We start from the raw sequence: 25015 nt of genomic DNA, 5'->3' as shown, positions 1-25015 counted from the left end.
AGTAGGCTTTTCCTGAATTCCTTATTTGTGGTCTTTTCATCAAAAGACAGAAAAGAGTTGAAACAGATTAGTAGATTAGTAAATTTGGGCTAACACAAGGCAAGTCCTGTTCTAACATTATGGTACCCATCATTCCTAAAATTAAAAACAGCTACTATTTATGGAGCACATGCCATGTGTCAGCCAATATTCTAGGTGTTTCATGTACTTATCTAATTTCATTCTCCCAATAACACTGTGTGGTAAGTATCATTATCCTATTTTCACAGATAGAGAAACAGAAGCTCAGCAATTTTAAGTGATTTGCTCAGTCTTATAGGTAGTAAACTGAAGAGCCAGGATTGGAAACCAAATATACGTGACTTTAAAATTTGCATTTTTTCCAGTTTATACATGGCCTTGAGAAAATTAATTTCAAAGCTCAAATAGTACCCCTTCCCCATTAAAAAAAAAAACAACCATCTTTAAGGACAACACTTGACTTTGCATTTTAATCCTGAGCTATCAGGATTTTTTAAAAGCATTAACTCATAGTAGGAAGCTTTAAAGATTTAATTTAAATGCATTTAACTTACTTTAATTAATTTGCATCACTAAGTCCACGCACATTTTTTGAGGAAAGAGACCTTCTAAGTACAAGCTTGTCCCATTGGTTGCTCTAGCCTCATTGTAGTTTTTCAATCCGGAATGACAGCTCATGGTAGGATTATGAGAGCTTAAACACAGTGTGCCTCAAAGTGGGAGAGACAGGTTCTGGGGGATCACATAACAGGTACTGCAGTGGCTACTTAAAACGTCGCACAGCATCCACATCAAAATGATGTTTACTAGACCAAATGACCTTTGAGAGAAAGGGAGAAGTAAAAGAGAGGATGGATGGGAAGAGAGAGCAATTCAGGGCCTGAAACAGGACATGTTATATTAACTGTGCCAATTATCTTATGACCATCACAAAATAACTGAAGTTATTTCCTCAGCGGTCATTCAATCTAAGCGTGCTAAACGTCTCTTACCATATTTGCATGTTATTCGATTCACTCTAAAGGAATGAACACCTATGTGATTTTCAAGAAATCCTATTATACTATCCGATGACTATAACATCCCTTATTTTCCCAGACATAATTGTAGTTTCAGGCCCCTATTTAATATAACCACAATCACAGTTCAGTACAATTACCTAGATAGATCTCCTGGTGTGACATCTCACACCTGTCTATTGAGATAAACTATCTTTTGTAGGTTTCTAAATCATTTGCTTTCTAGTGCTTCCCACGTCTTAAATTGGGTGCAGGAGGGAGAAGAAAAGAGGGATGTAGCAGGAAAAAAAAGACATGACAATATTAAGAATAATTCAGAATTGGCTTTTTTGGTTGTTTTTTTTTTTTGTTTTTTTCGGTACACGGGCCTCTCACTGTTGTGGCCTCTCCCGTTGTGGAGCACAGGCTCCGGACGCGCAGGCTCAGCGGCCATGGCTCACGGGCCCAGCCGCTCCGCGGCATGTGGGATCCTCGTGGACCGGGGCACGAACCCGTGTCCCCTGCATCAGCAGGTGGACTCCCAAACACTGCGCCACCAGGGAAGCCCCAGAACTGGCTTTTTAACTATGGAAGGACATAATAAATTTCTCCTACAACTTGTGAATTACATTTACTTTCATTTTCTTATTTCCTTACTTTCCTCCTTATAGAGGAAGGTAATGTTTGATTTTCTCCTCTGCCTTAATTGCTTCCTTTGCAAGTGCAAGAGTAAGAGGAAAAGAGCTGGGAGTGCAGGAACCAAGGCCATGGGTTTCTTGTAGGTTACCTTGTAATTTCTGGTTGTACTCGGTCCTGTGAGACTGGCTCCTCGTCAAGGTACCAGAGTAGTCCCCAGGAACACTGCGCTCAACCACAGGGTCAGTCTTCCTTCTCTCCAGCATATAGAGCCTGGGCCTCGGGAAGGGCAGGCTCTTTTTCCTGGTGCCCATAGTTTCTTTCCCGGGGGCTTCTTTGGGCTCCATGGGAGGCAGAGACCAGCTCTAGGGGCCAGCGGGCAATGGCTGGCTGCTAAGGGGCCTCAGGGTAAATGTTAAAGCCGCCAGCCTGAGGAGCTTAACTGCCCCCTTCTAACCAACCGGCTTCACTCCAGGGTTACCTAGCTGTGACTGCCCTCCACGGAGTCCCAGGGCTCCACCCCTATGAGGTCATTCTTTTTAATAACTAGAATCCAACAGGGGAAGCTGCCACCTGTTACCTGAGAGACCTGCCGAACCGAGCTAGGCAAAGCAGGGACTGCGCTGCAACATGCTGCTGAAGCAAACAAACATCCCATTGTGTGGGCCGAGGGCTGGGAGTCCGGGGAAAGGAAAGCGAACAAGGTGAGGCGGGAGGAGGGGAAGCGCGCGTGTGTGTACCCAGCGGCTTATGGGTTCAGTGTGGGCCTCTGGGTGTGTACAGGTGCGCTGGGACACTGCGTTGCGGTTCTGCTGCCCCGAGCCACACGGGGCTCGGGGGTGACTCTCAGCTAGAGTCACCCACACGTGACCGCGGAGCTAGTGTGCAGCCATGAGAATTTGCATTTGCATCACAACAGTGGGGACAGGATCGTTTTTTAAGGATTACTGTGCGCCCTCAAAGTCGTGCTTCCGCCTTTAAACACCGAACATTCAGAGATTATTTGCTAAAAACGTACTTGCCAAACCCTGATCCGCATTCCTGAGGAAACAAGGGTTTGCACTGGAGAGGGGTTCGGCTGCAGGAGCCAGAGGAGGGAAAGGTCTAGAGCCTTTCCGATTTCTTGCTCTCCACGTGCTGCCCTAGCCTGAAATTAGTCTTTTCAGTCCCAACCCCGTCCTTCTGGGTCCTGATCCTTGGGAAAATAAGCACTGGGCCAGGGTGTGATTTCTGTAAGATCTTTTCCCGACCCTCTCGCAGATGGAGTGTCCGAGAAAGGCAGCTCACCTTAGGAAAATAAGAGGAGGGAAAATGTTTGAAACTGAGAAGAGACACTAGACAGTGGAAAGGCCTGGGGGGCGGGGAGGAGGGTAGAAAGGCAAATAGTGACGGGCCTTTCATTAGTTTTTTTGAAGTTGTTTTTCCTCGTATTTACTGAGATTTCTCAAGGGGAAAATTCTCAGAAGCTCTGGGAATATGCCAAGTCTTTTGTATGCCCTCGTTAAAGAAAAGAGAGACCCTGAGGAGGAAAATAGATTCTTTTTTATTGCAGTGGGACTGCCAAAATCTAGCTTTGTGCTGTCCACTCTGAATCATGGTTAACTCTTGTTAGACAAGGTTTATAAATGAGGAAAAAGAGGGAAAAACCATTTTTCCAACTCAGGATGTGTGGGCTGAATACAATTTGCATAATTATCTTAGAAGATAAATGACAAATCGTCACCCACTATAGAGACATCTATATATAGCTTGGCATATTGAATGGCTTGTATTTAATATAATTGATAGTCTCTTTCTTTTTAACAAGCCCTCCCAAATACATTTAATAAATGCTTTTCAAGGCACATTCTCTGCGAAGATGTAAAATCAGCTTTTTTGATTCACATTAAAAATGTCTCAATTGTATTCTAATATTATATATACATATATGTATATGATATGTTTGTGTGTATTTGCCTGGTTAATAACAGACATATACTCTTAAATATAGTACTACTGCAAAATTGTGCAATTAAAAATACAGGACTTATGGGAAATATGGGGTTACGGTTAGAGCACTCAAAAACTTTGTCAGTGATCCATTTTTTAAAAAAAGATAAAAAACTAAAAAAAATGGTAGCACAGTTTTACATGTGATAAATGGTTAAGAAATACAGAAATATTACAATAAATGTGGCATTTTGTGTTGAAGAAGCACTGACCTTTGCTTGTGGAAGTGGGTATTAGAAGGGTTACAGCTTCTGAGTCATAATAAAATGATGGAAGCAGTGATATTTGAAATCAGATGGAAGTGTACATCACCAGATGTGGATGGGTGTGGCTAGTCCCACAGGCCATGAACTGAAGTCGCTGGTAATCTTGAGGGGTGTTCACGTGTGAGTTTTATGTCCTCCCCTGTAGCTCAGGGCACCTGGGTACAGTTTTCTGCATTCACCTAGTGTTTCAAGTAGATGAAATCACACATAAGCAAATGTGAAATTGTGTTATGCTCAAACAGTTCCCTAATATAACAGTTTTGTTGGAACAAACTTATGTTTTCAAAACAAGCATTATGGCAGAACTGACTGTAGTAGCTTTATTATATTTTAGAAACTTCATCAATTGAGAAGATACATAATATAGCTACCATGAATTCAGTAGTAAATATATTTTTCAATTTATTCACAATAGTTTCTATGTTAACTTTAAAAATAATGGGTAAATTCTTTCAAAACCACCTTTTAATCAATCAGTGAATGGCGCAGACCTCGTTAGTTGTTTTCTCAGTATTCATTCCTACCACCTCCCACTCCATGCCATTCGTGGCCAACAGACCCTTATTTTGTTCAGGGTAACATTAGGCTCGGCCAATCATAATGATAATTTTGTGTCCATTTTCTAGTCTCTGTTGTCACTAGAGGTGGCCATGTAATCCTAGTCCTGGCAAGTGAGACCTCAGTGGTGGTCTGCTAGAATGAGGGTAGGAGTTGGTTCTGGGAAAGCATTTGCTTCTCTAATAAAAGGTGTAGAAACAGCTGGCTTCAACCTTCCCCCTTTGTCCAAACTTGATCACAGGTGTAATGCATGGAGCAGTTGCAGCCACCTGTGTCCATAAGAAAACACGGGAGAACCATGGGCTCTGATAACATTGAGCTACTGAACCAATATTAGTGGCCATCCACCTTTAGAGTTTCTGTTAAGAGGATAAAAAAGGACCTTCCGTCCTAAAGCCATTGTTAGTTGGAGTTCTTGTCAGTACGTTTCTAAGGAATTCAACAGAGAGTGCTTGATATAAAATGAATTCATAGTTCTTTTGCTTATGTATTTGACACTGTTCAAGCCAATGTGTTTAGAATCACCAGCATAAAACATGGTTTACCTTTGCTGCCAATAAAAACAGCTGGGTTAAAAAGATTTTGGGTGTCTTGTCACTGAGGCATTTTCTAGAATATGAATGAGACTGGAGGAAAAAAGGCTTCTAATTTGTCTGTTTTATATTTTATGACAGAGGTACAAAAGTATTTCCATACAAGGATTTTATATTACTTAATAAAATATTGATATTAAGACTCTTAAATTAATTTTACTGGGAGTAAAGCGCAAGCAGTTCATGGCTCATTATTTAAAAAAAATACTAGGTAGTGAATCCAAGACTCAGTTTTAATTTTGGCTAAATCAGCTTCATGACACTACAAGTGACCTAGTTTCTCTCAGTCCCAACTTCTTCATCTGCAAAAGTTAATAATGAGTTAGCCATTAGTGCTATTCACTGAATATATTCACAGAGTGCTGCACTGTCCTGCACCCTTTCAACTTAGGTGTGGCTGTGTAACTTGCTTTAGCCAAAGAAACTGATTAAAAGTGATGTGTGACCTAAATGAGGAGGAAATCCAAAGAAGAGGAAATATATGTATACGTATAGCTGATTCATTTTGCTGTGCAGTAGAAACTAACACAACATTGTAAAGCAACTGTACTCCAATAAAAAAATTTTTTTATTGTGTTACTTCTGTAAAAGTGTTAAGAACAGGTGTGTGATTTGCTACAGCTTTCTTTCCCTTGTCCATGGTGGCTGGCAAGATTCCAGGCAGTGGATGAGTCCTGGAAGAAGGATGATTTGGAGCAGAGCCCCAGTCACCGCATAATGGTTGTGTAGTTTGAGCATGAAAGAATTCTTTGCTCCTTTAAGCTACTGAGACTTGGGGCTGTATTTTTCTTTTTTTACTACTTCAACATAAACCTAGACTATCCTTATTGATGTAAGGTGTAGAGCAAATGATACATAAATCTTCTCCTGGTCTGGCGTTATACGATTTCCAGATTCTAAGATCCAGTGCTATTAGGTTGTAAAACTCCTAATTCCAAAACAGAAATCACATCTCTTGAATATAGTCATAAATAAATTGGACTGGAGGAAGGAAAAGAACTTACTAGTTTAAGTTAGGAACTTATTATAGGAGTACAGGCAAGAAATGCTTGGACTAGGGTAGTGGTGATAGAGATGGAGAAATGCTGATGGATTCAAATACATCTTAAAAGTTGAGCTGACAAAACCTGTATACAGTTGATTGAGGCTAATGAGTAAGAAGAGGAATGAAGGGTGAATTCCAGGTTTTAATAGTGACTAATTGAGAGGATATTGGTGCTATATGCTAAAACAGGAAGAAAGAAGGACAAGGGGAAGAGGAAGTTTGGTGGGGTTGTCAAGAATTCCATTTAAGAATAGACTAAGTTTAAGATGGCTGTAAGATATTCAAGAGAAATGTCAGGTAGACTTTGGATTTGTAAATTTGGTGTCACTATTTAGATCTTAGATTAAAAATTGGGAGTCATCATAATATATATAATATTTAAAACCATGCATTGATGAGAAGAAAATATATCCAGAAGAGAAGGACCAAAATCAAGCCGTGAAGAACTCTAAGTTTGACGGTAGCGTTGGAGGAAACTCAGCAAAGTAGGCAGAATAGCCATTGAGGTGGGAAAAAAAAGCAGGAGAACGTTGCATCACAGAAGTCTGGAAGCAAGTTTTTCCAAAATGAAGGAGTAGTCAGTCTGCTGAAAGGCCAAATCAAATGAAAATAGAAAATGACTCTTTGAATTTGGCACAATGTTGGTCATTTACAAACTTTTCAAAAGCAGTTTCAGTAATGGGGTAGAGGTATAAGCCACAATGGAAGGGACTCCATGAAAGGAGGTAAGGAAGTTGAAACACGTGGGAATAACACTTCTGAAGAAGTTTGCAATAATTTGTTATTATTAGGTAACTACTATATATAAGGATCATACCTAGGTAAAATAGTGAGGAAGGAAGAATCATATCCATATTTACAAAATTGGAAACAGGTTCAGAGAAGTTGAATAATTTTCCCAAGATGACACAACTCATAAATAATGGAGTAAAGACTCAAATTCAGGCCTTTCTTTCTGTTGTTGTTGTTGTATTTTTGCGGTACGCGGGTCTCTCACTGTTGTGGCCTCTCCCGTTGCGGAGCACAGGCTCTGGACGCGCAGGCTCAGCGGCCATGGCTCACAGGCCCAGCCGCTCGGTGGCATGTGGGATCCTCCTGGACCGGGGCACGAACCCGTGTCCCCCTGCATCAGCAGGCGGACTCTTCACCACTGCGCCACCAGGGAAGTCCCAGGCCTTTCTTTTATAGCAAAGCCTGAGGTCTTAGCCACTTTGCTACATGTAAAGCGCCAGCAAACTGCCTGACACACAGCAAGTACGCACATGCGCTTTTCAGCATTAGAAGCATCTAGGAACAATTCTCATTACCTATCCTTATTCCTTGGGATGAATCTGAGGGATCTGAAATCTTATCTACATCTCAAGTGATTTTCACGCACAGTTAAACTTGGACAATTCCTGCAAGCATTCTCCTTGTCTCCAGCGTCTCTCTACTCCAATCCATCTTGCCCAATACCTCTTGAATTTCCTTTCTAAACCATAAATCAGATCAAGTCATTCTTCAGATTAAAAAGCTTGATGGATGGTTTCCCACCACATGTAGAAGGAAATCCAAACATTCTCTAGGCTTCAATCAGACTGTCTAGTTTCATTTCTGATTACTTACTATTCTAGTTATTGATTGCTGAATAACAAATCACCCCCCAAAACAGTTGCTTAAGGCAATGATTGTCATTGTGTTAGCAATCACAATTTCTGTGGGTCAGGAATTAAGGGAAGGCTTAGCCAAGCAGTTCTGGCTCAGGTCTCTCATGTCCTTGTAGGTAGATGTTGGCAGGAGGCGAAATAGCAGGCCGTCAGAACAGCTGCGGGTTGACCAGGCAGACTTCTCTTCTCATATGGTTTCAGAGCCTCTTTGATCTCTCCACGTGGCTAGTTTGGGCTTCCTTTCCAGCATGGCAGCCTAAGGGAAGTCAGATTGCTTACCCTGTGGCTCAGGGCTGCAAAGGGGAGAGTGTCCACCCTTAAGATATATCCTATGAAGTCACATAGTGTCACTTCCGACCTAGTCTCAGAGCCTACCCAGGTTCAAGGAGAGGGAACACAGACCCTACCTTCTCAATGGGAGGAGTATCAAAGTCACGTTATGAGAAAAGCTTACAGAAGGGGAGAAAGTGCTGTGGCTGTCTTTGGAAAATGCAATCTGACTCATATATACCCATCACATTCGCCATATTCTAGTCTCTTTTAGGATTGATTTTATTCAAGCTGTTTCTTTTACTTGGAATAGCTCTCCCCATCCTGTGAAGTCCTACTCATCCTTCAAGCCCCAGCTTAAATGTCCCCTCTTCTGTGACATTTCCCTTCTGTCCCCTAAGAAGAGTCACTCACACCCGCCTCTGGAATCACGTAGTGGCACACCTCTATCATAGCAGAGGGAGCTGTGTATATTCTGTGATTTGTTAGATTATGAGCTCTTCAAGCTATTTGCCTTTGAAATCTCATGACTAGCAATATGAGATCAATGGATGTTTGTTGCCGTGGGGGTCAGGAATAGCAGCTTAAGGTCTTGTGCAACCTGCTAATTCATGGGGACAGGCTTAGCTGTGAGTCACAGTATTTTTTTGTTCTCTGTCTGATTAGTACTTTCTTTCCCTGAAAAGGAGGGTATAGATCTGGAAACAAAGGAGATCAGGGAATATTAATTCCTCAAAGATGACGTCATTAATGCATTTGTGAGATGACCATAATGCCAGTTTTGAGAGCTCCCTATTCAACTATAAATTGTTCACAGTGACCCGGTTATCTTGTAGGTGTGTTTTTATACCCACCTCTATGCTTCCTGAAAGCAATAATTTCTGTCAATGCACTGACCAAGCAGCAGCATAATGATCCTGGCAGCAAACAATGGATGGGAGCTGAGGTTTGGAAGGAGGTAAACCTTCTAATGTTTTTATCCTTTTGACTGAAGTAATTTTAGCAATGATATATGATCACAGTTGGGCCTTTGTCTCAGCTGTAATGAATCATCCATTACAAGATTTTCAAGGTTGTCAGGGGGCAAATCTATCTTGGGAAAGGGAAGAATCTTTGCAAGTGCCTGAGATAGCCTGGTTATGACCAAACCCAGCTGCATAAGCAAGAAAAAGTGTCAGTGGAACCTTTGAAAACCATCTATATAATGATACCAGAATCTAAGTCAGAGCACTGGGTTCAATTTCCAACAGTCTATGCTCTTCAGACTACATCTAACAGTTATTCCAGCAGAAGAGCAACTTGGGTCAAAACAATCGATACACGAGATGAGCTGTTCTCATTTTCCAGGGAGAATCCAGAAGACTTTTTTTTTTGCCCCCTCTCTCCAATTTCTCCCATCTTTATTCCCTAAAATCTGGGCTTAATTGGTGTTAACTAGCTTCTAAGTATGAGATGGTACTATAGAGACTTTTAATTTTGGTTGTAAGCAGCCAGCTTTCTGTTTCTTTATTGTAAATATGAGTAATTCGAAACCATTTATTGAAAAATAAAATCTTGATATTATAGTTGAATATTTAAATTTACTGTCATGGCACCATGTTTCCTATGCAGGACTATAGGCTGCAGATTCATAATGCATGGCCATTAAATGATCGTAGAGATTCAACTTAAAAGAAATGATATTTTGTTCTTCTACCTCCAAGGCATTTTCTTTTTTATTTCACTTGTTTTTCATTTGTGCAGAAACCTGTTTGTTGTAAAAGCTCAGTATATTGACTCCAGGCAGCTGCTTGTGCTTTCTCAGTTCGGAGGTGAAAAGCAGTAGTGGTAGATAGCTAGGAGAAAGAGTGTATTTTTAATAAATGTAGCAAAGACTCACATAAATCAGTTAAGCTAAGAAGCATTTTTTATGGATTAAGTGACTTCTAAAAGCACATTGGCCACTGAACTACCCAGAAACATTAGCCTCATGAATTCTGAAATTTCTCCATGACTCTTCCAGTTTCTCTCTTGCCATGGGATAAACCATTCAGCCTCCCTGACTACGTTTCTTCAGCTTTCAAGGCTGAGATTCAGATCAGACTCTGCATTTTATGGATCTGTATTGCTGTTCCTTCAGAGAATATTATTAAATTCAAAATTATAGTATCCATAGCAACCATAACTAGGTCAGTTTGCACTTGGAGTAACAAATAACAGCAGAGCTTCTGTATCCTTTTCCAACCAGCCTCTGGGCTTGCAAAACTTTGTTAGTCTGCTGAAAGTAAGTGACTTTGCGGGAAAAGGGCCTACTAGCTCCTGGGAGAGTTATTTTCTTATTTGTGATCCACACACTCAGAAAACTTCATGGCAATTAGACAATGTGTATATGATTTAACTTCACTCAACCAACATGATTCTTTGAAAAATGAGTTTTAGTTGTGAAGCTTTATTTCTTTTAGAATATTGTGATTAATGTCTAATAAAAACAACACCTGCAGAATTCTTGTAAAAAGAATTGGAATGACATGGGGGTATCTTCTTTCCACTTTGGTCACAGCTAATGTTTTACCCCACAGCTACTGTTTTCTTATTAAACCGAGAAATAGTCATTGTTCCTTCCCATTCACCATGCAAATATTTTGATCTAACAGTATACATAACGTGATATATTTTTATGAAAGAAAGCAATTATATTTATGTACATATAATTACACATTTGGAAAAATCTGGACAGATACATACACAGACAGTGGACCTGGAAGGGAGAAGAGGGGAATTTTCCCTTTTCACTTGAAACATTTAAGCATGTCTGTGTTGGACATATTTTTAAAATTTTATTGAAGTATAGTTGATTTACAATGTTGTGTTAATTTCTGCTGTACAGCAAAGTGATTCAGTTATACATATATATACATTCTTTTTCATATTCTTTTCCATTATGGTTTGTCACAGGATATTGAATATAGTTCCCTGTGCTAGAAAATAGGACCTTGTTGTTTATCCATCCTATATATAATAGTTTGCATCTGCTAATCCCAACTCCCAGTCCTTCCCTCCCCCACACCCCTCCCCCTTGGCAACCACAAGTCTGTTCTCTATGTCTGTGAGTCTGTTTCTGTGTTTTAGATAGGTTCATTTTTGTCTTATTTTAGATTCCACATATAAGTGATATCATATGGTATTTGTCTTTCTGACTTACTTCTCTTAATATGATAATTCCTAGGTCCATCCATGTTGCTGCAAATGGCATTAGTTTGCTCTTTTTTATGGCTGTGTTGGACATTTTTAAACAACCTACTAGTTACTAAGTCCTTTATAGCACTGAATTCTTCAAGTCACCCTCACTATCAAAATACTATCTTCTTTCAAATCAATAAGCTGACAATACCAAGACTAGCTACTATTTATAGAGCACCTATTATGTGCATGTTATTTGCATACTGTAACTCATGCACCCCTCAAAACAGTCCTCAAATATTGTCATTCTTGTTACACAGATGCAGACCTGAGACTGAAGGAAGTTACATAACTTCACTCTAGAACATCTGGTAGAGGGCAGAAATGAGATTCTAGCCCAGAAGCGTCAGGCTCTCAAACCTGTGCCTTTCCCATCAAAGTACATTTTTCTTCATAAAAAGAGAACTCTCCACCTTTTCTGTAGTCTCTGGGTGGGTGATTCCAAAAGAAAAATAATGTTGATTGCCAGAACCAGTGAATATTGAATAGATTTTCAGCTTTAACCTACATATTTCATATCTTAGGAAACGGAGAACCAAAAACCTTAAGTGATTGTGAAAGTTCATCTAGTCAATTAGTCGCAAACCCAGAACTAGAATGGAGTCTCTTGATGCCAAAACCGTTTTTCCCCCTTCCTACAACCTGTTGTTAATCCAGACACAATTTCTCCTCTAATTCACAGTTGCGAACTGTGGTTTATTTGGCTTGACTCTTGAAGACAAATGGCTCATTTTGTGGGCATTCTTTGCACAGATATTTCCCTCCTCCTTTCCTTGTCACAATATATATGTAGATTAGGAGTAACCCAGAGACAAACTTAAGAACAAATATGCCATTTGATTTTAAATGTGCTAAATGTTGCCCTAATATTAGTATGAAAAATGTATTAAAAAATGTGCAGACCACTTTGGGGTGGGATTATAAGGCTGGAAATCAGAATAGTAAAGAAACAAAAATTTTTTAAAATGCAGGTGGCTTGAGAAAATAGAAGGCACTTTCAGAAGGCAATAATAAGAGAGTTTAGTGAGACCATAAAAGGCAAGAAGGGAGAAATGGCTCAGAAACTCTGAAATGGGACTGTGTACACCGCAAGAGGGAAATCTGTGCAGGGAAATTCAATAAGAAGACTATTCAACAGGATATTTAATCCAATCTTGGGCAGACCATGGGATAGCTGCTTTAACCTATTACCAAGGAAAGAAGCTTCATGGAGACAGAAGGAATCTTGACTCCTCTGGCAGGTTATAAGAGAAACATTGAGTATATAATTATGGCAAGATGTAGGACTGTGTGTGTATCGAGAGGAACAGGAGGAAGGTGAGGATGCTCAAGAGTAGATAGAAAGATGGGTGTGAGAATTCATGTGATGACTTAGAAAAAGTCACAAGAAGTAGTAATTGTAAACTTGCAGCAAGGTCAATTAACCAACAGGTATCTATGTACTTTATCTTATCAATTTTACTGAGGCTCATTTTGATTTTAGTTTCAAGAAATTATTTATGTCATTTAAATAATTTATTCTGAAAGTAAATTAAGATGAAAGGTGAAGTCACAAAATCAGAGTCTGAATACTTACCAAGTGCTTCCTTCTTGTCTCCACCCAAAGTGGAGATAGGCGAGATACCCAATTTTATACAAGTTCTATTAACTGTTTTTTGCCTGCTTGCAAAAATAAATGTTGTTTAGTAAATGTGTGTGTGTGTGTGTGTGTGTGTGTGTGTATGTGTATGTCTGAGAGAGAGGGAGAAAGGGAGAGAATTTGGTGTAAGATCTGTTTCCATTATAAACCGTTCCACTTCTGGTTATTGGTAACTATAGAAACTGAGAAAGAGCCTAATAGTTTTAGATGATTAAATTTCCTTTAAGGTATATATATATATATATATATATATTTTTTTTTTTTTTGCGCTACGCGGGCCTCTCACTGTTGTGGCCTCTCCCGTTGCAGAGCACAGGCTCCGGATGCGCAGGCTCAGCGGCCATGGCTCACGGGCCCAGCCGCTCTGCGGCATGTGGGATCTTCCCAGACCGGGGCATGAACCCGTGTCCCCTGCATCGGCAGGTGGACTCTCAACCACTGCACCACCAGGGAAGCCCTAAGGTATATTTTTAAAATTATTTGCACTGTTAAAGTAAACACACAAAACGGGGTACATCTAACTTTACCAGTGAATATGTGTATAACCCTCATATAAGATATTTCCAGAAGTGTATTGCTATATTAAATTCAAATCAGTACCTTTCTTTTAGTCAGTAAAAAGCTTGTCTTAAATATAAATGCTGAGTTGCCAAGTTTCATTTCATATTAAAATATAGAATTTAATTTTAGGAATTCCCTTCTTTGGGATGATTTATTTTTCAGAGTACAGTCACCAAGGTCTCATTTCTTCCCTTTAATAATGTAGAAGAAGGCACTGTTTTAATTGTAAATGGAATAGAGAAGAAAATAGTTATCTAACTGGTAGCTTCTCTCTTCATCTTGTGACTTGAAAACAGGTACTCTACATATTTATCCACAAAAAGGACAATAAATAGACTTACATATAAACTCAAAGGAAAAATAAATATTTTCTGAAATACCATCTGATTTGAGTCCTGGACAAAAGCAACGATAGGTATTAGGACAATTATGAAAGCTTGAGATACAGAGAATAGAAATGAAAGCTTTTCATTCCTGAAAGTTGGTATCTCAGTTATCTTACTACATGAAAGCATTGTAATCAAAAAAACAAAAACAAAAAACTATCAGTAAAGAACAGCTTTCAAAGCTCTCATCCTTTTTGTCAGTCTAAACATTCCAGATAAAAGAAAGAAGATGTCTTCACTATAGCTTCAGGACCCCCTAGAAAATAATGGCTTCAAGTTGGCACCTGAACTGCAGTTTCTTAGACCAGAGTATAGAATTTATTTATTATGGTGTGGAGTGGAGGTTAGGGTAAGTTTTTTTCCCAAATAAAAATTCCTGTGCACACAATATATAAAACAAATAGACGAGTAGAATGGATCTCTAGGGCAGGCTAAAGTTTTTTTTTTTTTTTTTTTTTAATTGGTGGAAAAGATTCCATTGTTGCAGAATCCAGGAGCACATTCTCAGAACCCGGTGTATCATATTCAGAACTGTCCCATATCGAGTAAGTTCAGTTTAGATGGTTTGATGATGATAAATCTTTTAGCCCAGATCTAACTGCTTGAGAAAAATCACAAGAGCTTTTAAACTTGCCAGAGAATGTTAATGTCTTACCTTTTCTGTTTAGTACATTACATACCAAAGAGTGAGAAAAGATATTCTGTAAGCATGTAATGCAATAAAAGAATCAAAACATAAATGGAGGGCTTTATGCTTCTTTCTATATTAGATGGCAAACGTGCTATGGAAATGTATTCCTAGTTAAGATTTATTGAGCGTTTGCTATGTGCAAGGTACTAAGTGCTTCTCAAGGATTGTGGCACTTAATTCTCACAAGGACCTCATGAGGTAGGTACAATGACTCTTGTTTTACAAAGAGGGATACTAAAGTTAAGGAGTTTAAGTAATTTCCCAACATTATAAACAGTAAGTAATGGAGTCAGAATTCAAACTCAGGTATAAGTTTCTAACCATTATGCCACATATGCATAACATTATTGAAAAAGAACTTATCTTTTAAAGAAATTACATTCTAATTGTTTTGGCCTAATTAACTTCTCATAATTATACCTCCCTCAACACCTGTGTGACACTGACACATAATTAATGACAAAGAAATATAGTTAGTACTATGATTTTCAACAAATCAATACACCATATCTTCATTGATCACATATTTTCATCTGTGAAAGAAGAGAATAACTTTTAAAATGTTAGAACTTTACTTTTAAAATCAGAACAGGAGCTAACAAAGACAAATTTTGATAGCCCATTTCTAGGCAACATTACTCAGAGCAAAGGTCACCTTGATTTATAAGTGCTAATCTGTATCTGACTGCTAAACTGTAGTACAAGAGTAGGATACAAAAAAATACTCCTTAAACCAATAATAACTTAATCTTAATTATCCACCACAGAATTCTTTTAAAGTTATGTCTTAAAGTTCATCTAAAGGTGAACATGTTTAATTCAAATTATGTGCTATGTTTTTAAAAGTTGTTTATTCAAAACTGAAGGCAGAAAAATATTTGAAATTTTGATTGCAAGCAGAAGTGCTTGAATCTGTATAAGAGTTTCCCTTAGTTTTTTCAAACGTTTATCCAATAGATTAAAATCCAACATCATGGCTCTCCTTTATGAGACAAGCAGGCATTCTTCGTATTTAGCTTTGACTTTTCATTTAGAAACCAAAAATTAGAGTTGAAATTCTGTAAGTCCATTAAACTATTAAGGGATATTTTTATTCTCCAACCCCTGCAGCTGAAATTTACTGTGGTTACAAAATGAGACATGGTTACAAAATGGTTACGAAATGAGACATGGTTTCTTATGGTTACAAAATGAGACATGTTCATTATAGACAGTATTGAAAATATGGGAAGAAATAATAAAAATTAACTGCAATTCTGGAACCTAGAAAAAATACTATTTTTTCATGTATAGTATATGCTTCTGGTGATTTCTCTCTCTATATAATTCTATACAAATATGAAACCATACTTTGTAGATTTTTGTAACCATTTCAGTTAAGAATATATATCTCTCTACGTCACATATTAGTATGTGTAATTTACATAACTAGGTGTCTCAAGCTAGAATTTTTCTTTATTATAAATGATATGACATTAAACATCCCTGCACATAAATCTTTGAGTGCATGCTCTTCTTTTTTCTTTCCACAGATTAGAGATATTTTTCATAAAATTAAAATATGATTCCAGAAAAACTAATCCATTAACTCAATGATATTTTATAAATTATTTATATTTATAGTTCCAGGGCATCCTTCTTCTGAGCATTTTGAGAAGTTTTATACACATTAAAACTTACTTCCTATTGTTTGATGGGTCAGTTGTTTTAAAATGACAGGATTGAAAGAAAGTGGCAAGAAAGTTTAGTGAATGAGAGGACAGAGAAAGAAAAAAAGGGGAAAAATTCTTTTGTGCTTCATTCTTTTACTTACTGTTTCCTTTTTCTAGAATACTTGTCCCTGCCTTGTCTATCTAAATAAACTTTATACAGCCTCCTAAATTTACTTGCAACTGTAACATCATCTCCCATGTGTATGTAGCAGTTCTATGTGTGAGTTCTCTTAGCCACTTTTTACAAATCCTGGTTCTTTCCTTTATGTATATTATAATATGTTTGACATCACTGGCAATAATATTTTGTAGCTCAGACTTGTCCTCCAGAAGGGACTCAAAGGTGAGGCCTGTATTCTATTCATTTCTGTATCTCTGGTGACTAAAAGACAGCTAGTATATAAAAATTACTTTATAAATGTTTATAGAATGAATGAATAAGTGAATGGCAAAGTCTACCATTTCCACAAAGAAGTTATATTTACTGTTTTGGGAAAAGGGGAAAAGGTTAGGAGAATTTATTGCCTAGACTCCTGGACTTTGAGTCCCTGAAGGGAAGGAAGGAAGGAAGGAAGGAAGGAAGGAAGGAAGGAAGGAAGGAAGGGAGGGAGGGAGGGAGGGAGAGAGGGAGGGAGGGAGGGAGGAAAAAAGGAGGAGGGAGGGAAGGAGGGAAGGAAGGAGAGAGGGAGGGGAGGGAAGAGAGGGAGGGAGGGAGGAAGAAAAAGAGGGAGTTCTATACCTGCAGTCACAAAAGCAGACTACAATGGCTCCCATTGTGTGTGTCCAGGGACCTGATATACTATATTCTCAGTTAAGCAGACATAATACAAACCTCAACAATACTGACAAAATTCATCATACTAGCAGATGTATGGAGGTTTTAAACCTAGGTAAAAAATTGTTTATCTGGGTTGTTTGGACAAATTTGTTTCCCTTTCATCTTCTCACAAAGAAAACAAAGACCAGCAAATACTGGCAGCCAAAAGCTACCCTATATCTGCCTTTGTGTGCCTGCCAAGCTTTAGAGTGGTCCCTTGATTGCAGAAAACAATGCGTTGTATGATATTGTAGAGATTAGTATTAAAAGGCTCATTAATGCTTTCTTGTGGAAACAGCTGTTTGGTGGGTTTGTGTTTGCAGAGGAACTTGTATTAATAAAGCTATGTTAATATAGATTTCCATAATACTTTTCTTTTTAATTTATTTATTGGCTGCATTGGGTCTTTGTTGCTGCGTGTGGGCTTTCTCTAGCTGTGGCAAGCGGGGTTTACTCTTCGTTGCGGTGCACGGGCTTCTCATTGTGGTGGCTTCTCTTGTTGCGGAGCATGGGCTCTAGAGCGCAGGATCAGTAGCTGTGGCACACGGGCTTAGTTGCTTCGCGGCATGTGGGATCTTCCTGGACCAGGGATTGAACCCACATCCCCTGCATTGGCAGGCGGATTCTTAACCACTGCACCAACAGGAAAGCCCCTCCCTAATACTTTTTAATGAGTTTGCTATTTGTTTTTATAGACAACTAGACAAATCGTGTCTGAAACAAAGGGTCGGTTCATATTGTCCCTTCAGTCACCAAAATACTTTGCCAAACTTTCCATGTAAGTTGTAGATCAGTGTGATTTCCTCTCGATTTTAGGCAGAGGGGCATGGGAATTCAACAGAGGTAACAAGCCTCCCTTTCTCTTCTCCTTCAAATCCAAAACACCACACCATCCTGAAGCAAAGAAAATCTCTATTGAAAACACACAGATACACACACAATCTTAAACAATGCTATAAACAAACTGGGAAGGCATGAAAAGGGGGGGAAGTGTTGATTTAAATCCAGGATGATTTTTGCATACCATGTTATCCTGCTCTCTGCTTTGTGCTTCATGCATGTCTGTATTGTTTGAATCTGTTATAAGGAACATATATATTATATTTACAATAAAAACAAAGACTCAGAAATACAAAAATAAAATCATAAGACAAATGAGAAGCTGGGAGAAAATTAATCACAAAAATGAAAATGAGGAGGAGGAACCAAGATGGCAGAGTAGAAGGACGTGCTCTCACTCCTTCTTGCGAGAACACCAGAATCACAACTAGCTGCTGGACAGTCATTGACAGGAAGACACTGGAACTCACCAAAAAAGATACCCCACATCCAAAGACAAAGGAGAAGCCACAATGAGACGGTATGAGGGGAGCAATCACAATAAAATCAAATCCCATAACTGGTGGGTGGGTGACTCACAGACTGGCGAACACTTATACCACAGAAGTCCACCCACTGGAGTGAAGATTCTGAGCCCCACGTCAGGCTTCCCAACCTGGGGGTCCAGCAAGAGGAGGAGGAATTCCCAGAGAATCAGACTTCGAAGCCTAGTGGGAATTGATTGCAGGATTTTGACAGGGCTGGGGGAAACAGAGACTCCGCTCTTGGAGGACACACACAAAGTAGCGTGTGCATTGGGACCCAGAGGAGAGAGCAGTGACCCGAGGGGAGACTGAACCAGACCTACCTCCTAGTGTTGGAGGGTCTCCTACAGAGGCAGGCAGTGGCTGTGGCTCACTGTGGGGACAAGGACACTGGCAACAGAAGTTCTGGGAAGTACTCCTTGGCATGAGTCCTCCCAGAGTCCGCCACTAGCCCCACCAAAGAGCCCAGGTAGGCTCCAGAGTTGGGTTGCCTCAGGCCAAAAATTCAACAGGGAGGGAGCACAGCCCTACCCATGAACAGTCAAGTGGATTAAAGTTTTACTGAGCTCTGTCCACCAGAGCAACAGTCAGCTCTACCCACCACCAGTCCCTCCCATCAAGCCTCTTAGATAGCCTCATCCACCAGAGGGCAGACAGCGGAAGCAAGAAGAACTACAATCCTGCAGCCTTTGGAACAAAAACCACATTCACAGAAAGATAGATAAGATGACAAGGCAGAGGACTATGTACCAGACGAAGGAACAAGATAAAACCCCAGAAAAACAACTAAGTGAAGTGGAGATAGGCAACCTTCCAGAAAAAGATTTCAGAATAATGATAGTGAAGATAATCCAGGACCTTAGATAAAGAATGGAAGCAAAGATCGAGAAGATGCAAGAAATGTTTAACAAAGATCTAGAAGAATTAAAAAACAAACAGAGATGAACAACACAATAAGTGAGATGAAAACTGCACTAGAAGGAATCAATAGCAGAATAACTGAGGCAGAAGAACGGATAAGTGACCTGGAACACAGAATGGTGGAATTCACTGCTGCGGAACAGACTAAAGAAAAAAGAATGAAAAGAAATGAAGACAGCCTAAGAGACCTCTGGGACAACATTAAACACAACAACATTAGCATTATAGGGGTCCCAGAAGGGGAAGAGAGAGAGAGAGAAAGGACCAGAGAAAATATTTGAAGAGATTATAGTCGAAAACTTCCCTAACATGGGAAAAGAAATATCCACCCAAGTCCAGGAAGTGCAGCAAGTCCCATACAAGATAAAACCAAGAAGAAACACACTGAGACACATAGTAATCAAATTGGCAAAAATTAAAGACAAAGAAAAATTATTGAAAGCAGCAAGGGAAAAACGACAAATAACATAAAAGGGAACTCCCATAAGGTGAACATCTGATTTCTCAGCAGAGACTCTACAAGCCAGAAGTGAGTGGCATGATATACTTAAAGTGATGGAAAGGAAGAACCCACAACCAAGATTACTCTACCTGGCAAGGATCTCATTCAGAATCGATGGAGAAATCAAGGACTTTACAGACAAGCAAAAGCTAAGAGAATTCAGCTCCACCAAACCAGCTCTACAACAAATGCTAAGGGAACTTCTCTAAGTGGAAAACACAAGAGAAGAAAAGGACCTACAAAAATAAACCCAAAATAATTAAGAAAATGGTCACAGGAACATACATATCAATAATTACCTTAAACGTGCATGGATTAAATGCTCCAACCAAAAGACACAGGCTCACTGAATGGATACAAAAACAAGACACATATATATGCTGTCTGCAAGAAACCCACTTCAGACCTAAGGACACATACAGACTGAAAGTGAGGGGATGGAAAAGGATATTCCATACAAATGGAAATCAAAAGAAAGCTGCAGTAGCTATACTCATAACAGATAAAAATAGACTTTAAATAAAGAATGTTACAAGAGACAAGGAAGGACACTACATAATGATCAAGGGATCAATCCAAGAAGAAGATATAACAATCATAAATATATATGCACCCAACATAGGAGCACCTCAATACATAAGGCAACTGCTAACAGCTATAAAAGAGGAAATCGACAGTAATACAATAATAGTGGGGGACTTTAACACCTCACTTACACCAATGGACAGATCATCCAAACAGAAAACTAATAAGGAGACACAAGCTTTAAATGACACAATAGACCAGATAGATTTAATTGATATTTATAGGACATTCCATCCAAACACAGCAGATTACACTTTCTTCTCAAGTGCACACGGAACATTCTGCAGGATAGATCATATCTTGGGTCACAAATCAAGCCTCAGTAAATTTAAGAAAATTGAAATCATATAAAGCATCTTTTCTGACCACAACACTCTGAGATTAGAAATGAATTACATGGAGAAAAACGTAAAAAACACAAACATATGGAGGCTAAACAATATGTTACTAAATAACCAAGAGATCACTGAAAAAATCAAAGAGTAAATAAAAAAATACCTAGAGAAAAATGACAATGAAAACACAATGATCCAAAACATATGGGATACAGCAAAGCAGTTCTAAGAGGGAAGTTTATAGCTATACAAGCCTACCTCAAGAAACAAGAAAAATCTTAAGTAAGCAATCTAACCTTACACCTAAAGGAACTAGAGAAAGAAGAACAAACAAAACCCAAAGTTAGCAGAGGAAAGAAATCATAAAGATCAGAGCAGAAATAAATGAAATAGAAACAAAGAAAACAATAGCAAAGATCAATAAAACTAAAAGCTGTTTCTTTGAGAAGATAAACAAAATTGATAAACCATTAGCCAGAGTCATCAAGAAAAAGAGGGAAAGGACTCAAATCAATAAAATTAGAAACGAAAAAGGAGAAGGTACAACAGACACCGCAGAAATAATCACATCCTAAGAGACTACTACAAGCAACTCTATGCCAATAAAATGGACAAGCTGGAAGAAATGGACAAATTCTTAGAAAGGTATAACCTTCCAAGACTGAACCAGGAAGAAATAGAAAATATGTACAGACCAATCACAAGTAATGAAATTGAAACTGTGATTAAAAATCTTCCAACAAACAAAAGCCCAGGACCAGATGGCTTCACAGGTGAATTCTATCAAACATTTAGAGAAGAGCTAACACCCATCCTTCTCAAACTCTTCCAAAAAATTGCAGAGGAAGGAACACTCCCAAACTCATTCTAGGAGGCCACCATCACCCTGATACCAAAACCAGACGAAGATACAAAGATACTACAAAAAAAGAAAATTACAGACGAATATCACTGATGAATACAGATTCAAGAATCCTCAATAAAATACTAGCAAACAGAATCCAACAACACATTAAAAGGGTCATACACCACAAACAAATGGGATTTATCCCAGGGATGCAAGGATTCTTTAATATACACAAATCAATTAGTGTGATACACCATATTAACAAATGGAAAAATAAAAAGCATATGATCATCTCAATAGATGCAGAAAAAGCTTTTGACAAAATTCAACACCCATTTATGATAAAAACTCTGCAGAAAGTGGGGATAGTGTGAACCTACCTCAACATAATAAAGGCTGTATACGACAGACCCATAGCAAACATCATTCTCAATGGTGAAAAACTGAAAGCATTTCCTCTAAGATCAGGAACAAGACAAGGATGTCCACTCTCACCACTATTATTCAACATAGTTTTGGAAGTCCTAGCCATGGCAATCAGAGAAGAAAAAGAAATAAAAGGCATACAAATTGGAAAAGAAGAAGTAAAACTGTCACTCTTTGCAGATGACATGATACTATACATAGAAATCCTAAAAATGCCACCAGAAAACTACTAGAGCTAATCAATGAATTTGGTAAAGTTGCAGGATACAAAATTAATGCACAGAAATCTCTGGCATTCCTATACACTAAGGATGAAAAATCTGAAAGAGAAATTATGGAAACACTCCCATTTACCATTGCAACAAAAAGAATATAATACCTAGGAATAAACCTACCTAAAGAGACAAAAGACCTTTATGCAGAAAACTATAAGACACTGATGAAAGAAATTAAAGATGATACCAACGGATGGAGAGATATACCATGTTTTTGTATTGGAAGAATCAATATTGTGAAAATGTCTATACCACCCAAAGCAATCTATAGATTCAGTGCAATCCCTATCAAATTACCAATGGCATTCTTTACAGAACTAGAACAAAAAATCTTAAAATTTGTATGGAGACACGAAAGACCCTGAATAGCCAAAGCAGTCTTGAGGGAAAAAAAGGGAGCTGGAGGAATCAGACTCCCTAGCTTCAGACTATAGTACAAAGCTACACTAATCAAGACAATATGGTACTGGCACAAAAACAGAAACATAGATCAATGGAACTGGATAGAAATCCCAGAGATAAACCCATGCACCTATGGTCAACTAATCTATGACAAAGGAGGCTAAGATATACAATGGAGAAAAGACAGTCTTTTCAATTAGTGGTGCTGGGAAAACTGGACAGCTACATGTAAAAGAATGAAATTAGAACACTCCCTAACACCATACACAAAAATAAACTCAAAATGGATTAAAGACTTAAATGTAAGACCGGGCACTATAAAACTCTTAGAGGAAAACATAAGAAGAACACTCTTTGATGTAAATCACAGCAAGATCTTTTTTGATCCACCTCCTAGAGTAATGGAAATAAAAACAAAAGTAAAGAAATGGGACCTAATGAAACTTCAAAGCTTTTGCACAGCAAAGGAAACCATAAACAAGACGAATAGACAACCCTCAGAGTGAGAGAATATATTTTCAAATGAATCTACGGACAAAGGATTAATCTCCAAAATATATAAACAGCTCATGCAGCTCAATATTAAAGAAACAAACAACCCAATCCAAAAATGGGCAGAAGACCTAAATAGGCATTTCTGCAAAGAAGACATACAGATGGCCAAGAAGCACATGAAAATCTTCTCAATGTCACTAATTATTAGAGAAATGCAAATCAAAACTACAATGAGGTACCACCTCACACCAATTAGAATGGGCATCTTCAGAAAATCTACAAACAACAAATGCTGGAGAGGGTGTGGAGAAAAGGGAACCCTCTTGCAGTTTTGGTAGGAATGTAAATTGATAAAACCACTATGGAGAACAGTAGGGAGGTTCCTTAAAAACTAAAAATAGAATTACCATATGACCCAGCAATCCCACTCCTGGGCATATACCCAGAGAAAACCATAATTCAAAAAGACACATGCACCCCAATGTTCATTGCAGCACTATTTACAATAGCCAGGTCATGGAAGCAACCTAAATGCCCATCAACAGACGAATGGATCAAAAAGATGTGGTACGTATATACAATGGAATATTACTCAGCCATAAAAAGGAACGAAATTGAGTTATTTGTTGAGATGTGGATGGATCTAGACTGTCATACAGAGTGAAGTAAATCAGAAAGAGAAAAAGAAATATCGTACATTAACACATGTATGTGGAACCTAGAAAAATGGTACAGATGAACCAGTTTGCATGGCAGAAGTTGAGACGCAAATGTAGAGAACAAACGTATGGACACCAAAGTGGGAAAACTGCGGTGGGGTGGGGATGGTGGCGTGCTGAATTGGGCGATTGGGATTGACATGTATACACTGATGTGTATAAAATTGATGACTAATAAGAACCTGCAGTATAAAAAAAGAAATAAACAAACAAAAACAACTAATACTAAACTTTCTTTGGGTTATTTGTATGGAAATATGTTAATATAAATGTTTCTGACATTACATGAAATTTCTAAAAATCTTATACGTTCTGGTATAATGCTGTAAGTCATAACTGTAGTTATTACTTTACAATGTATATCTCAGAAATAACTAAATTTCCTTGCCAGTAGCATTATTGTGAACTTTCATCAAATCTTTAACCGTGGTCATTTTTAAGTCTTTTGTCATTTACAGACAGTTCTGGGTGTACTCTGATGCTTTTGCAAAAATGTTCCTGTAAAAGTGTTTCATCTTCAATGAATTCATGGAAAAGACTTTGACAAGTACAGGTTTCTGGTAACTGACTATACTGCTGAACTGAATGAGTAACTATTTTCAGAACTCTAATGGAAAACTGATGAATTCATAAAAGTGCTAACAAAAGATCAAGATGAAGAAAAAAATTAATTACATGGGACTGAGTGAACTGATGAGGATGATTATAATTTTTGTGACTTTCTGTTTGAATAAAAAAAAAATCCCACAAGGACTCAGAGGCAAAAAATATACAAATCAATTTTCACTGCAAAGTAAAGGAGCTGTTACAGTGGAGGACTACTGGAGTGAATGTCAATATTATGACATAGTATGAGTGTGTTTCTGGTTTGGTAATTGCAACCATTGTTGCTTTTGTTGTGGTCATCCATTTACAATGCTTGGTGTCAGTTTATTTATCTCTTGTAAAAATAAAATACAGTGTGTGGGTGTGAAAAAAATGAGAAAGAATTAAGATCATTAATAATACTTTAATGGAAAGAATTCAAGCAAATTGATAAGAAGGACACTAGCACCTCAATAATAAAATATGGGCAAAGGTCATGAACAGATATCTCA

At 38.3% G+C, this 25015-nt stretch overlaps 1 protein-coding gene across 1 annotated transcript in view; it reads right to left on the bottom strand.

Annotated features, from left to right (window-relative positions):
* Positions 1-2008, bottom strand: part of ARHGEF38 (Rho guanine nucleotide exchange factor 38) — a gene marked incomplete at its 3' end in the record, with an annotated part of 153093 nt that extends 151085 nt beyond the window's left edge. Inside the window, exon 1 of the mRNA XM_082653586.1 lies at positions 1807-2008. Coding sequence (XP_082509712.1) covers positions 1807-2002 — 196 coding nt within the window. The 5' untranslated portion in view covers positions 2003-2008. The remainder of the gene's footprint in view (positions 1-1806) is intronic.
* Positions 2009-25015: the final 23007 nt, after the last annotated feature.

Source organism: Grampus griseus, assembly GCF_964374135.1.
Source record: "Grampus griseus genome assembly, chromosome: 4".
NCBI lineage: Eukaryota > Metazoa > Chordata > Mammalia > Artiodactyla > Delphinidae > Grampus > Grampus griseus.
The sequence above is the reverse complement of the archived record's forward strand: the minus strand, read 5'-3'. Positions and strand labels throughout refer to the sequence as shown.